The sequence below is a fragment of the Emiliania huxleyi genome (genome assembly GCF_000372725.1).
Source record: "Emiliania huxleyi CCMP1516 unplaced genomic scaffold EMIHUscaffold_23, whole genome shotgun sequence".
Classification (NCBI taxonomy): Eukaryota; Haptophyta; order Isochrysidales; family Noelaerhabdaceae; genus Emiliania; species Emiliania huxleyi.
In genome coordinates, this window is record NW_005200333.1 from 471,361 (window position 1) to 486,222 (window position 14,862).

Below are 14,862 nucleotides of genomic sequence, written 5' to 3' on the forward strand. Positions count from 1 at the left end.
GAGGGAGGGAGGGAGGGAGGGAGGGAGGGAGGGAGGGAGGGAGGGAGGGAGGGAGGGAGGGAGCGAGAGAGCGAGAGAGCGAGAAAGAGAGAGAAAGAGAAAGAGAGAGAAAGAGAAAGAGAGAGGGAGAGAGAGAAAGAGAGAGAGAGGCAGGGAGAGAGAGAGCACCTGCGCCCTGCCTCTCCGCCCCGCCCTTGCCAAACTCGCGGCCTCCCGCCGCCGCCTCCCTCGCCGCCTCCTCCCACGCCGCCGCCTCCATGGCTGCCTCCACCGCTCGCCGCTTCGCCTTCGCCTCCGCCTCCGCCTCCGCCCCGCTCCCCTTCTCCTCCGTCGCCAACCGCTCCGCCCGCTCGAGCGCCGCCGCCGCCGCCACCGCCGCCTCCGCGGCGGCTTGCTCTGATGCGGCTCGCTCGCCGGCCAGCGCCGCCTCGGCGGCTTGCGCCCGCGCCTCCGCCAGCCGCGCCGCCGCCTCGGCCTTGGCGGTGGCAGCCGCCGCCTACTCGGCGTCGCACTTCTGCCTGCACCCCCCACCCCCTCCTCCCGCCGCCATCGCGCGTGGAAGCGAGGGGCGCAGAGGGGCGGGTGGCTGGTGGCGGCGGCGGACTTGGAGGTGGCGGAGGTTGGGGGTGGGGGCGATGGTGGAGGTGGCGAGAGTGGCGGCGGAATCGGGCGATGCGCACCTTGGTAGCTGCCGCCGCCGCTCGGGCCTCCGCCTCCTCCGCGCGCGACGCGGCGCGCGCCTCCGCCGCGGTCGCCGCCTCCTGCGCCGCCGCCGCCACCGCCCGCGCAGCCTCGACCTCCTCGAGCCGTCGAGCGGCCAGCCGCTCCGCTGCGGCTGCCCGCTCGGCCGGCGGCGGCGGCACGACCACCTCGGGCTCGAGGGAGGGGTCCTATGGGCCGCGGCAGAGGCCGTCATCGCATTCGCCTTCCTGGGACCCAGCGCTGACTTCTGACTGCCGTCGCTGTCTCTCTCTTCTCGACTGTCTGTGCTTGTGCGTCTTGGGGGGTTGTGCTTTTGCGTGAACCGCGGGCCGGGGGGGGGGGGTCTTGGCGGGGAGCGAGGCTGCCGCGGCCCCGCGTTGCGAGCCGAGCGCGCAGCGGGCCCGATCTCGCTCCGATCTCGTGCCTGATCTCGGCCCGATCTCACCCCATCTCATGACCTCGGCGCCTTTGCGAGCCGGGCGCGGGCGAGCCGGTCGCGGTACACTGGCGCGTCTGCACTGAGCAGCGGCTCCCCGATGCGCGGAGGTCCGCCGCTCGCGTCGCGCCACACCGTCTCGGCGGCCAGGCCCGCCCCCGTGCCCTCTGACGCAGCCACAGCAGCCGCAGCAGGTGCCGCCGCAGCAGCAGCAGCCGCAGCAGCAGCCGCAGCAGCAGCCGCCGCCTCTATGCGCCGCTGAGCCGCCGACACCGCCAACGCAGCCTCCTGCTCCTGGACCGCCGCCTCCCTCGCCGCCAGGTCCGCTTCTCTCGTCTCCGCCGCCGCCTCCCTCGCCGCCAGGTCCGCTTCTCTCGTCTCCGCCGCCGCCTCCCTCGCCGCCAGGTCCGCTTCTCTCGTCTCCGCCGCCGCCTGTCTCTCAGCTAGGTCCGCTTCGTGTGTCTGTGCTGCCGACTCCTTGGCCTCCAGCGCTGCGTCCCGCGCCTCGAACGCCGCATTTTGCGCCAGCACGATGCCACGCTGCGCCGCCACGTCCGTCTCGCGCGCCGCCAAGTCTGTCTCACGTTCCGCCAGCGCAGCCTCCCGCGGCGCAAATTCCGCCTGTCGCCGAATCGCCGCCTCCTCCCGCGGCGTGTCTGCCTTTTCGAGCGCCTTTTCGATGGCCAGTACTGTCGCGGCCGTGCCGCGCAGCAGCAAGGTGCGGTGAGGCCCGTCGATCGAGAGGGCGCCAATTTCTGGCTCACCAGTCGGCTGGCTCACGACCGTCGACAATTCGGTGAGGAACACCTCGCCGCACACCTCGCCGCCCTCTCGCTTCCGCCAGCATACGCGTGGCTTGCCGTCCACATTATCGACGGTAATGAGGCGTGACCGCCAGACCTTGAACGGTGTCCGCCGGCTCTGCGAACTCCGCTTGCTCAACCAGCCGCTAGCGATCGTGCTTTCGGGGGCGGGGGCGGCCATGTCTCAGGCCATGTCGGAAGGCAAGGTGTCCCGTTTTGCTGTTCACAGTAGGGACGGCCTCTGCGGCAAAGTCAGATCACCCCACCGCCTACCACCACCGTAGCAAACCTTCGGCTCCCGCTCAGAGGCTCGCCGCGCCCGTGCGGCGCGCCGAGGCGGCGCCGAGGCCGGCGCCTTGCACCCGGCCCGCAGCCGGCACCGCCTCGCCCCACAACTGACCGCCCTGCGGCCCCTGCGCAGGCGTGCCACAGCGTCGCTCAAAAAGCAAACGGGATGTCTCAAGGCAGGTAATCGTATTTTGTCTCGAGACCTCGAGAGATAGGTATGTTGTTGGCAAATCAGGACACAGAGCTCACGCAAATTCACAGCCTTGTTATTGAGAAGAAAATAGTCCTATGGCGCTGTGCGCTGGTCTGTGAGAGGTTGAGGTGTGTTCACAGTGGAGAAAAGCGGCGAGTCGCAATTCCAGGGTCGTTGTGGCGGGCCACCCTGTCCAGAGCCTCCCGGGAGGTGGATCGACAAGTCGTATCCAGCCCGGGATGGGATCTTTCGATCGAGTCTGTGATCCCTGGCCGCCTCCCGATCATGGTGGTATAAGGCCGCAGCCGAACAAGGGACGGAGATGGCCTGGGTCGTGTGTTCCAGGGTGTCACGACTCGCACCGACCCTTCACGAACCGAAAGGCCGTGCCCGGCGTGCAAGGGTCACGGTAATCCGGCACGTGTTTGGCGCCAACCCTTTTCCTGGCTCACAAGCTGAAGATGTTCACGGGCCCCCTCTCCCGCATGGGGAGCCCCGGGTACTCTTTAGCTGTACTCGTCTAGGCAGGGGTTGGTTTGGCGCCCCATTCCGTTTGGCGGCTAGGTCGGCTCAGGGCCCCGTCCACTTCCCTCCCACTTGGCGCGTGAAGATGAAGAGATGCCACCCAGGCCGGCCAGGGCAAGGGCGGAGGGCGAGGGCGGAGGGCGGAGGGCTGGGCGGAGGCAAGGGCGGGCGGCGGGGAGGGCGAGGGTCGGAGTTTTTTTTCCGTTGGCCGAAGCCTCGTTGGCCCAGCGTTGGCCGAAGCCTCGTTGGCCGAAGCCTCGGTGGCCGAAGCCTCGGTGGCCGAAGCCTTATCCAGCTGTTATTAATTTACAGTGAAGCCTCACATCACAGTGCACGGGCCGCTAAATGCAAATGTGAATGTGTGTGGGGATTGGGTGTTGTTGGGTTGGGGGCGCAAGGGAGGGCAGGGGCAAAAGTGGGGCGTGAGGGGGAGATTGTGGGGGATGGTTCGTGCTCACACACACACACACTCAATGACTCTGACACTATAGTCGCTACACCTGTAAAGAACCCGAGCCGCGCTAAAGCGGGGCGCTATCCGGCACACACACACACACCGCGCACACACACACTGCACTTTAAATCTTTAATTGCCAGTGCGGGGGGCTACCTTTCGACCCTTGTGTGCAGGTTATTTATTACTGACGTACCTTACTGTTACGAAATGTTACCTTACGTCTCCACCAGCTGGCGGCTGGCTGGGCCCGTCCCTCACTGGGTCAACTTGGCCCTCCGAAAGGTGACCGACACACGCAGCTCTGGCAAATCCTCGGCGGCGATACCATGCGTGTGGTTGAAGCGCACGTCCTCCGTCTGGATCTGCAGCGAGCGCCGCGGCAGCCGCACGCGCACCGGCGGGCGGCTGCCGTCGCGGTCGTGTGCATAGGTCATCGTCGCCTCGCCGGCGAGGGAGAGGTTGACGAGCGTGTCGCCGGAGAGCTGCCGGTCGTCGCAGTGCGGGCCGAGGAAATGGCCCTCCGCACGCACGTACCTGAGCGCGTTCGCCTCGTTCGCCTCGAAGCCCGCCAGTGGCGACGGCACCGGAAGCGTGCGCATCCGGGCGGTCAGCGCGAGCAGCGGCGGCGGCATCGGCGCCCCCAGCGTGACCGAGCGCCGCCGGAGGTCCGTCGTCGCTCCCCATCGCATGCCGAGCGCCGGGCCGTTGAAGTGGCGCAGCCTCCACCCCGGCTGCTGGCCATCCATCCACTGCAGCAACGCCGCCTCCTCCTCCTCGGTCACAAAATCGTGCACCAAGAACAAGCCGCGCAGAACCGCGTGAGCGCGCACCTCGCAACGCCCGCCGGCGGCGGCGTTCACGACGGCGGACTCCGATCCCCGGCCCACCGAGCGCTGGCAGGGGCCCAGCGCCTGCAGGCTCGCGGGCGCATCGCGGACCGCCGCGGCGCCGGCCACGTCAGCGGTTGCGGGTGAGGCGGCGTCGGCGTCGGCAGAGGCAGCGGCGGCGCGCAAGGCGGAGCGCGGTCCCACATGCCGCTGGACATGCTCCGCCGCGAAGCGCCCACACGCGGGCGAGAGTGCCGCCCAGAGCAGCTGCAGCCGCGGCGGCGTGGCTCGCAGCTGCGCGCCGGCCGTCGCCGCGGGGCCGTGTGCCGTCTCGCGCTCGCCGCGCTCCCACAAGTGCTTGTTGGTGACTGACGAGGAGCACTGCCACATCGCCTGCTTGCAGAGGCCGCTGAGCGCGTCGCCCGCCGCGCCGCCCGCCGCCTCCTGCGCGGCGCGGCGCACCTAAGATTACCCGAGATCACCCGAGATTACCCGAGATATGAGGCCGCCTCCTGCGCGGCGTGGCGCACCTCTGGCTGTGCCAGCGCTCCGTCGAGCACGTTGGAGATGTGAAAGTCGACTGCGCTCGCAGGCACCGCCGTCGACAGCCGCGCCACCAGCGCCGCGCGGCTGCTGGGCAGCGTCGCCGGCGCCTCGCGCGGCGACGGCGCGTCCGCCGCGGGCAGGTACGCGCGCGCGAGCTTGCACGCCCAACTCGCGCCGCAAACGTGCCGCCCTCGCACGCGCTCCTCCGCCGAACGCTCCGCCCAACCGCGCGCCGCCGCGTGCAGCATCTCGATGTCGCCCGCCATCCCTCCGAACGCGGCGCGGAGCAGCAGCGCGCCGACCACGCCGTCGACCTCGCCGTCGCCCGCGGCGGTCGCGGGCAGCGCGGGCGGCGGCACCGCGGCGGCAAACGGCGTGGCGCCGAACGCCGACGCGTGGTCGGCCAAGTCCGCGAGCATAGAGGCGGGCGGCGCCGGCTTGCCGCCGCCCTCTGGCGCGGGCCACACCTCGCGCCACCGCGCGCTCGCGACGGTGGCGACGGCGTCGAGGATCAGGCGGTGGTGCGACGCGTCGAGGGGGTAGCCTGTTCACGGCCATCCCCCTGTGAAGAGGCGCTGCTCACTCCAGCGGACGGCGGGCCACTCGCGAGTGGTCGCGGCCCTTGGGGTGCGCCGCCATCAGCCAGCAGAGCGGCGGCAGATAGCCCGCGTGCGGCAGCGCGTCCTACAGGGAAGGGTCCTAGAAGGTTCCTGGACGGTTCCTAGAAGGTTCCAGGAGGGCGTGCTGGCACGTCCTCCACAAATATGATCGGCAGCCGGCGCAGCAGCTCCCCCTCGCCCACCCGCTGCCCGTGCTCGTCCGCCACACTCAGCAGCGCCGCCGCGAGCGCCACCGCCTCCGCCACCAGCCCGCGCCGGACGCTCTTCTGCAGCGCGGACTTGAGGAGGCTGAGCAGCGGCGAGATCGGCGCACTCGCCGCCGCACCCGGCAGCAGGAGCGGCGGCGGCGGCGGGCGTGTTTGGCTCAGCGGCGGCGCGTGCAGCCGGACGCGCGCCGACGCCGCCCCCGCGCCGAAGCGCAGCGTCAGCTCCTCCGACCAGCCCGCTTCAGCGCCCGGGTTTGACGTCGCCCAGGACACCCGCCAGCCGAGCTCGCCCTTCGCCGGAAGCAGCGTGCAGTGCAGCACCCGAGCCGCCTGCCGCGCACCCTGCATCAGAGCGCTGAAGGCGTTGCTGCCGGTCACCCTTGGCGTGGGAGGGGAAGGCACGGGTCCAGGCTGTGCCGCTGGTGCTGGTGCTGGTGCTGGTGCTGGTGTCGCTTCTGTTGCCGCCGCTGGTGCTGTCGCTTCTGTTGCCGCCGCTGGTGCTGTCGCTTCTGTTGCCGCCGCTGGTGCTGGCCGTGCTGTCTCGCACATCTCGCACCACAAGAGCTCGGCTCTGACGCCCTTGTGCAAGAATGTGCAAACCGCGCACGCCCACGGCTGAGCTGGACGGTCGAGCGCCTGCCGCTTCGACGAGGAGGCTGGCGTGGCGGACTGCAAGAAGCGCCGCATGGGAGGGCGGGCGGGATTTTTTTCTTGTTTTTGATGTGCCGGTGTGTGCCAGTCCGCGCCAGTCCGCGCCCTTGTCGTGCAGTGTGGTATTGGTTCACCCGGCCTGAGGCGCGATCTTTCACAGCCTTTTGTTGTAGGGTTTCTTAATGCGACGTTTTCTTAATGCCCGCAACCCACGTTAGTGAGCGCATTGCGGACACACCTGCGCCGGTTCGCAGCCGCTGCATCCTGGAGCACGGGCCCTGGAGCCACACCCGTATAAACCTCGGTTCGACCTCGCGGTGCGAACACGTAGCATGCAGAAGCATGTGCAATCGCAGCTTGTCCCGCATGTCGTCGCACCATCCCATCCCCGTGTACACCGTCGTCCACAATTGAACCGCGTTGCGAAGGCGCTGACAAGTCAGCTCCTCCCTACGAGACATCGGCCTCGGCCCGAGAATCACCGTCACGGCGCTTCGACGTCTCGCCCTTCTCCGACGACTCGTCGTGGACGACGCGGCCGTGCCTCGACCGGCTACACCCACAGCTCCATCCTCGTCACCTCGCTCGCGACGCTCCCTCTCCACCAACGGCCTCAATGTGGTGCTCAGATTCGAATGCAACTGGTCACGCTCGACCGGCTCGCTGATCACCGGCGGGAAGGCGACCGACTGCGGCGCCTCGCCGGCCGCGTCGCTCCCGCCGGCGCCGTCCGTGTCTCCCAACGGAGGCATCGCGTTTCGAACCACAACGGACTGCGCGCTCCGCATTTCGAACCACCATAACTCGCGGCACCCAGGTGCCGGTGCCAGTGCAGGTGCCACAAGTTTGCGCCCGGCCCTCTAGCGCCGCGCGCTGGCCCCGGCTGCGTCCCCGCGCGGCCTGCCCGACGGCGTGGCGCCCGCCCTCCACCCACCTCCCCGCGCGGGGCCGCTCCGGGGCGACCCGGGCGCCCTCCGACCAAACTGCTCTATTACTATCATATAACAGTATTGAGAAGGAAATACTTGGGGCTCTCCGCTGGTCTGTGAGAGGTTGAGGTGCGAGCCCTGGAGGCCCTGGGAATGGGGGAGACTACCCGCGGGCCTAGAAGGCCCGCGCACACTGGTGAGCGCGCCGCGTATACACGGCCCGCGCGAGACCGCCGCGCGCCGCTCGCTCGCGGTGCCCACCGTGCAAGCCCCGCAGAGGTGCGGGCGAGAGGGCGGCCCGAGCCCGAAAGGGCCCGCCCTCGACCTTGCTCTACATGGTAACGGATAAGAAGAGAAACTACGGACCGGGACACGCTGTGGTTCAGACGCCCCCCCCCTCGACGCAGTCGAGTGACTCACATGAATAGGGAGGAGAAAGTGTCCCCCACATATCACCACAGACGCAGCACAGGGGCTCCAATCCTGTCCCAGCCTGGGGGCCTCGGCTAGATCTCCAGTGGTGAGTGCGAGGGCTGGATCGACTGCAGCGAGAGTGTGGGTTGTGGACCGTCGGGATAGCGTGTGGCATAGATAGTCCGCGAAGTTTTTCAAAGGACGCTTGGGACTTTCAAAGTTCCGAGGAAACCGCCCCCCCCGCCCCCCCGCCGCTTTCTTTATAGGCGTCTGGAGGGTGCGTATTCTCGTCCTATCGTCGAGTACACGTATTGTTACCGTATTGCGTGGGGGCGGTGCGTATGATTCTCGTGTGGCTCAGTAGAGGGGGCGTTCCGCAGCTAGGGGAACCCCAAAGGCAAAGCGCAGAACCAACCCTCGGAGACCCGTGTTATATGGCCCTGCGACCGTGCACCCCCCCCACGGTCAAGGAAGAGGGTGCATTCTGCAGTTAAGGGGTAGCCTCCGACACCGTACACGGAACCATCCCTCGCTCGGGGAGAGACCTGCTCCGAGTAAAGGGGGTCTAACCCTCGGAGACTCCCGTGTCCGACCGGACTTCTTTTTCCTTCGCGGCAACGCGATGGCGGCAAGGCTTTTGCGCGCCCGCCCTCGACACGCCGAAGACCAACCGGCGTCGGACCGCGGTGAGACCGCGCCACCCTCCGCGCCCGCCCGCGCCCGCAGCGTGAACACATACGCGCGTCCCTCTCCGCACGGAAACATACGCGCCAGCCGCGCAGAAGCCTCACATGCAGCGCACATTGGCATACTCGCTCCCTGGGCCGCCGACGGCCCGGTCGAGCGGGCTGCGCGGCCGCCGCACACCATCAGGCATGCGCACGACCACCCGCAGCACGCCGTAGCCCACCGCGCAGCCCTGCCAGCCAAGGCTGCGCCTCACAGCTACACAAACAGGGCGCACAACAGAGCACAGCGCACAGCACACGCCGGCGCGCGCGCAGCACACGCAGACTCACGCGCGACTCCAACACACGCGCACAGCACGCGCGCACCGCACGCGAGCGCAGCGCCGCACACAGAGCACACTGGCCCACAGCAGCAGCAGCAGTCTGCCACAATCCACACCTCACACGCGCGCCCACACTCCCCACGCCGGCGCACGCATTGGGCGTCGCCGAGAGGAACCAACGGATCCAGAAACTGACCCCTCAAGGCACCAAGCGGCGGACTCCCTCCAGGCATCTCCAGGCATCAAGCTGGCTCTCCCTCCAGGCATCAAGCTGGCTCCCTCCAGGCACCAAGCCGAATCCCTCCAGGCATTATGCTGACTTCCCCCAGGCATGAGCTGGCTGCATCTCGCGATATCTCGCTGCACCTCGCCAAATCTCGCCTCATATCGCCTAATCTCGCCTCATCTCGCCTCTTCTCGCCTCTTCTCGCCTCATCTCGCCTCATCTCGTCTCATCTCGCCTCATCTCGCCTCATCCTCCTCACCTAGGCTACTCCCTTAATGTGGGTAAACCATAGTAGCGTGCACGCTACTATGAACAGAGTAGCCCATAAAAAGTTGCCGCGGCAGTCCACGACGAGCCAGCCTGCTGCCGGCTCGCACGGCAGCCTCTTCCTATGGACCAGCCTCAACTTCCGTACAGTCAACATTTTGTCGCTGCGTGCTCGTGGCGAGCTGTGGCGGCGGTCGAAGTTGGCCCAGATTCGACGACGAGCGCCGGACGATAGTAGTGTCTCTGTTCGCCCTGTGCATGTCAGGCCAGGCTGCAGCAGGGCACTACCATCGTGCTGCCCTGTTGCAGCCTGACTTTTCCCACTGTGCACAGTCGCCAGAGCACCACCACCGCCCGGCATCGTGTCACGGCGAGCTCCTTCTGCGCCCGCTCGCGAGGCTCTCGCGCTGGCACACTTTGGACATCTTCTGCTCGCGTTCGGCGAGCTCTTCTCCGCACTCCTGCCACGGCGCCGTCACCAGACACCTTCTGGTCGGCCTGAGCCGCGCGGGGTCGCCGGCGGGGGCAACGCGTCGACCTCTCTCTCTGGTGCACCACGGGCCGCGACGGCTGCTGGCAGCAGGCGTGAGGAGGCAGTGTGCCGGCACAGTCGAGCCGGAGCATCGGGTTCTTGATGCTTGTGGGGTCAAGTTTGACCTTATGTGGTATAATATGCAACAATAATGCTCAAGTTTGACCTTATGTGGTATAATATGCAACAATAATGCTCTGTTATCTCCCGGCTCTTTTTGAGATATGATCCCTCAAAGTCGAATTATGGTTTACTGGTGACCATAGTAGTGTCTGGCCTGTTTGCGTTTCTTCAAACGATCCTTCAAAGTCTCGACAATCACCAAGCTGCTTATGTGGCACCGCAGAGGCTCCCTTGGGGATGCTTGAGGCCACCCCAACCACTCACGAAGCCGTACGTGGACGAATTCAAATCTACTTTTATGGTTTACCTACATTAAGGGAGTACTCGACCGCGGTGGCCGAGATCGACCCGAGATCGACCCGAGATCGACCCGAGATCGACCCAACAAGGCCCCTCTGGGGGAGAGATCGACCCAACAAGGCCCCAAAGCCCCCTCTCTGGGGGACCCCTCCCCCCCCACCCCGAGTGTCCGTGTCACCGATGGGGAGCGGGGTGCGAAAAACGAACAGGGGAGGCTGGGGAGGGGGGGGGTCCACTCTGAAGACTGCCGACCGCGGAGGGGTTTTCTCCCACAGGGTTTTACCCTTTTACCCTCCGCGTGAGGATCGGCGCGGCGAGGGGGTAGGGTCGAATTCGCCGCGCACCATTTCACCCCCACAGGATCCCGCCCTCCCCCCCTCATTGGTCCCACCACCTAGAACCCCAACCTTGGCTTCGCACCCTCTCCTTGCGTAGTGTCCCCCGCTATGTGTCGCCGTCTTCGGGGCACGCAATCCTGTGCAGTCAGGGCAAGTGGGGGCGAGGCGCAGTCCCATCTCTCCTGTGTACGGGTGGGTTCTGTCCCTAGTCTCGGAGGGGGGCTTGAAGGTAAGAATATTTTATTTTTCGGAGACGTGTTATGGCCCTGGCTGACCGCGCACCCCCCACCCAGGGCCAGGGCTCTCTAGCCCGCAGCCCGCCGATGCCGCCGCCTGTGTGTGATCTGTGATCTGTGAGGGTCCGCCCGCAGGCGCGTTTTGTATACCGAGGCGGTGCCCGGTGCCGAGCGCAGGCCGGAGCCCACAGGTCGGACCTTAAGACAGCATTGTAGATCCCTGGGCGAGGGTGATGGAGAGGGCGGTCTGTCGGCGCGCTAAACCGTAACCCGCCGGGGCGGGCCGGATCCACGCGCTGTCGGACCGCCCTGTCGGAGGTAGACCGCTCGTCTAGCCAATCAGCCTTAAGCGAGCGGTCTGGCCGTTGGAATGGCCGAGTTTGGTGGACTTGCGTCCTCGCGTCCGATCGTGGTTGTACAAGCGGCATTATGAACAAGTTACCATCTCCACGACACACTCGGGGAGGGGGGAGGTCCATGACCTAGTTGCCCGGGCGTGCGGGAGCATGCCCGGCCGTTCGGTCTCGCTCCCATCACCCGTCGACCCTATCCTTCTCAGCTGAGGCCAGAGAATTTGTTGGTTGGCTTTGGGGGTGATCCACGCACTCGGTTGCCTGTGTGTGGGAATTAAACTTCCTGGGCAAACTCGGACCAACCATCCATCATGCCGCGAGACTACAGCGGCCGTCCGTTGCACTTCCGAGGCCTAAAATCGGCGACCGAGGACCAAGCAGAAGCGAAACGCATCCCCCCTTGCCAACGGCGCAGCCGTTGCAAACGCACGTAACCTTCACACGTCGTAACTGTCAAAGGATGTCAGTAAGCACAGGGCTGGCGAGGTACTTCCAGCCTGCTGTGGGAACAGCTGACGCAGTCTCGCCGATGCTCGCCCCAGCAAGACAAAAACCCCGAGAGGCGTGGGAGTACCTCGCCAGGAACGGGCAACATAAGCTGTGTCCTTCTGTTTTCACGCTGCTCAGCACGCCCGCCGGTTAAGCTGCGGTGCAAAACTCTTTTTACCACCTTCAAGTACACCCCCAAGACTCCCCAAAACCGCCCAGGATGAGCTCCTGAGGTGCCAGTCCGCCCGAGATATGACCGGTTGAAGTTGGGGTTCCACGGTCAGGATGGAGGTGCTGAACTGGATGGGGGTCAGCCAGGGAGGCTGTTGTGGCGCACCGGACCGCCCCCCAGCACCGTGCCCCACCCAACTGCATCCATGGGAGTCACAAACGGTGCTACACTCGCGGCTGCAAGCACTCACGACACTCAAACCCACCACCTGCCTCCTACCCTGTACGAGGAGCCATTTCACCCGTGCAACATCTGCACAGGTGTACCGCCGACGCTCAAGCGCCTGGCCCCTACTAGAGTAGTCTTGTGGGACCCACAAACGACCAATACATCCACTCGGGGCTGCAGCATGTGTCCAGGGGGGGCATCCCCGTGAAGCAGCCAGCAGGTGCCGGACACGGCGTTGGCCGTCTTGGACCGAGATCAGGGCGCAACTGCCTATCTCGTGGGGCTGAAAGACCGTCATGGGGTCGGCTTTGATGCTGCCAATCAGTCGGGTCGATAGGTGGCGCCCCAGCGAGATGCGTTGCGGGTGCTCGGCGTCGCCTTTGTGTGGCCTGAACGCACTCGCGGGAGCCAGAGAGCAAAGGTGTGCGCGAATTGAGGCTTCTGAGCGAGTCCAGGCAAGCCACAGGACCGGCCATGTGCCTTGGTAGTCGAGCGGTGGCCGGAGGTAGCCTCCAGTAGTGCCTCTCAGTTCGGCACCTCGGTCTCGACCACGACCAGACTGGGAGAAGGACACAGCTTATTCTTCCGTCGACCCACGGGAGGCCGACCGGTTTCTCCTTCTCCTTCATGGGCTTCATATTGGGCCGCACCCCAACGCGAGCGCTCGGCACCCGGCCCACAGACGTACCCAGCCCCGCCAGCACTGACACCAGCGCAGCCGTCTCGCCGCTTGCTCTCGAAGCACTCAACACCTCGCTGAGTGCTCTGCCGTGCTGCACGGCCGCAGACATCTTCTTTTGCGTGGCCGAGCGCGCGTTTCGCGCCACGGGCGGCGCTGGCGGGCCCATCAGCGTGGCAGTCGTCGATCCTGGCTCCGGTGCCGACGCTCGCACGCGCGTGCGGTTCGCGTCCTCAGAGGCGCTGCGGCGCCTCGCTTCCGAGGGCCAAGTTGCGGCGATGGTGCTGATGGCTCGCGGGCAGATGTCTGTGGCGGGCGAGCTCGAGGCGGTGCAGAGGCTGGGCGAGGAGCTCGCTCCGCACGCCGCCGCCCTGCACCCCCTCCTTGCGGACGTCGCCTTTGGGGCGGGAGCGCCTCCCGTCGTCCGCTGGGTCGCCGACGCAGAGGCGGCCGCGTGCATGTGCTGCGCGCGCCGGTTCAAGCTGTCGCGGCGAAGGCACCACTGCCGCGTGTGCGGCGAGGTCTGCTGCGCCCGCTGCGCGCCCAAGCGCCTCGACGCCTCCACCGGCCGCTCCCAGCGCACCTGCGAGCGGTGCGTCGCGCGCGGACCGCCTCGCGTCAATCTCAGCCTCGCCCGGCAGCAGCCGCCGCCGTCGGCGCACTCCTCCCCGCTCTCGGCGTCGGCGTCGGGGCCGTCAACGCCGTCCACCTCTCCAAGCCCCTTCGCGGGCGGCGGCGGCGGCTTGACGCCCCCCGTCGCTGACTCCCACGGCCCCGGCGGTGGCGGCGGCGGCGGCGGCATGTCTCACGCGGCTCTGCTCGAGGTGTACATTGAGGACGCGCTACATCGGCTGGCGCTGTGCTGGTACGGCCTCCGCGCCGCCTCGATCGGCCTCACCCTCCTCCTCCTCGCCACCGCCTTTGTCCACGCCGCCGGCTGGCGCGGCCGCGCCGCCGTCGCCGCCACCGCCGCCGGCTTGGTGCCGCTGCGCCCGTTTGTGCTGCGGTACTACCGCATCGTGTGGCTGTGCGCGGTGGTGTCGTGGCGCGTGGGGTGCGCGTCGCTCGCCGTGCGCGGGCGCAGCGCCGCCGCGGCCGACGCCCTCTGGGAGATGACCCACCGCGTCAACGCTCGCTTCGTGTACGACACGGTCGCGTCGCTCGGCGGCTTTTGGGTCAAGCTGGCGCAGGCCACCTCCGTCTCGTCGGCGCTGCCCGAGGTGTACAAGCTCGAGCTCGCGCAGCTGCAGGACGCGATGCCCGCCGACGACTTGCCCTCCGTGCACCGGCTGCTCGAGGCGGAGCAGCGACGTCGACCGGCCACAGCTGAGTGGGATCACACATGGGAGGTGAGGGACGCTCGTAGGCGGAGCTTGGGCCGGAGTGGCGCTCGTCGGTCAAGCTGTACGACGGCCCGCCGCTCGGCTCTGCCACCATCGCGCAGGTGCACCGCGCGCGGCTGCGCGTGGTGCGCGAGGGCGGGCGGGTGGAGGAGGTTGAGGGAGTGGTCAAGGTGCAGCACCGGCATGTGGAGCGCTCAGTAGGAATGAGACTCAGCATGCTCCCCCACACTACAATGTACAGGTGCAGCACCGGCATGTGGAGCGCTCGCTGCTGATCGACATCGGCGCGTCGCAGATCGTGGCGCTGCTCGCGTCGTTTGCTTTCCCGCACCTGTTCCAGGACATGCGAGTCGTCGTCAAGGACTTGTCTGTCCTGACGCGCGCGGAGCTCGACTTTCGGATCGAAGCGCAGAGCCAGGCGACCGCGCGCGAGCTGCTCGCCGCGTCGGAGCTGGGCGGTGCCGTCTTTGTGCCCGAGGTATTCCCCGCGCTGGCGACGAGGCGCGTGCTCGGCATGGAGTACGTGGAGGGCGAGAACATCAAGGAGGTGCGCCGCCGCGGCGCGAGCGAGCTCGAGGTGACGCGGATCGTGACGGCGCTCGTCGACGCCTTCTCGCTGACCATGCACGGCGAGATCTTCAACTGCGACCCCCACCCAGGCAACCTCCTCGTCGAGACAGCCACGGGGCGGCTCGCCGTGCTGGACTGGGGGCAGGCGCGCCGCCTCTCGCCGGCGGAGCGAACCGCGTACACGCGCCTCTTCATGGCGGTGGCGATGGAGGACACGCTGCTGATGCGCGAGGCGTGCGCCGACCTCGGCATCTCCCCCGTATCTCCCCATATCTCCCCCACATTTCCCAGTCTCCCGCTCGTCTCTATCAGGCGTGCGCCGACCTCGGGGCGCCGCAGAGCGACTTTGCAGGCCCGCCTGACCCGATGCCGAACACCATGGTGGGCACGCTGCGCT

At 67.3% G+C, this 14,862-nt stretch overlaps 4 protein-coding genes across 4 annotated transcripts; 1 reads left to right on the forward strand and 3 right to left on the reverse strand.

Annotated features, from left to right (window-relative positions):
* Positions 1–139: 139 nt before the first annotated feature.
* On the reverse strand, positions 140–2,147 carry EMIHUDRAFT_434963 (hypothetical protein; the record flags this gene model as incomplete). The annotated part of the gene is made up of 3 exons (XM_005779530.1): positions 1,169–2,147; positions 681–890; positions 140–496 (listed from the first exon to the last, which is right to left on the reverse strand). Coding segments are annotated over exons 1-3 (1,521 nt in total), but the record flags the coding sequence as incomplete, so codon positions are not given.
* Positions 2,148–3,584: 1,437 nt separating this feature from the next.
* On the reverse strand, positions 3,585–5,043 carry EMIHUDRAFT_450175 (hypothetical protein; the record flags this gene model as incomplete). Its single annotated transcript, XM_005779531.1, has 3 exons — positions 3,585–4,315; positions 4,436–4,624; positions 4,762–5,043. 3 exons carry the CDS (start codon positions 5,041–5,043, stop codon positions 3,659–3,661), a joined length of 1,128 nt encoding a protein of 375 aa, XP_005779588.1. The 3' UTR covers positions 3,585–3,658.
* A 313-nt stretch (positions 5,044–5,356) lies between these two features.
* On the reverse strand, positions 5,357–6,374 carry EMIHUDRAFT_450176 (hypothetical protein; the record flags this gene model as incomplete). Its single annotated transcript, XM_005779532.1, has 3 exons — positions 6,160–6,374; positions 5,529–5,982; positions 5,357–5,461 (listed from the first exon to the last, which is right to left on the reverse strand). Exons 1-3 carry the CDS (start codon positions 6,288–6,290, stop codon positions 5,357–5,359), a joined length of 690 nt encoding a protein of 229 aa, XP_005779589.1. The 5' UTR covers positions 6,291–6,374.
* Positions 6,375–13,006: 6,632 nt separating this feature from the next.
* Positions 13,007–14,714, forward strand: EMIHUDRAFT_415578 (ABC1 family protein; the record flags this gene model as incomplete). The annotated part of the gene is made up of 3 exons (XM_005779533.1): positions 13,007–13,850; positions 13,919–14,065; positions 14,137–14,714. Coding segments are annotated over exons 1-3 (1,563 nt in total), but the record flags the coding sequence as incomplete, so codon positions are not given.
* Between the last annotated feature and the right edge of the window lie 148 nt (positions 14,715–14,862).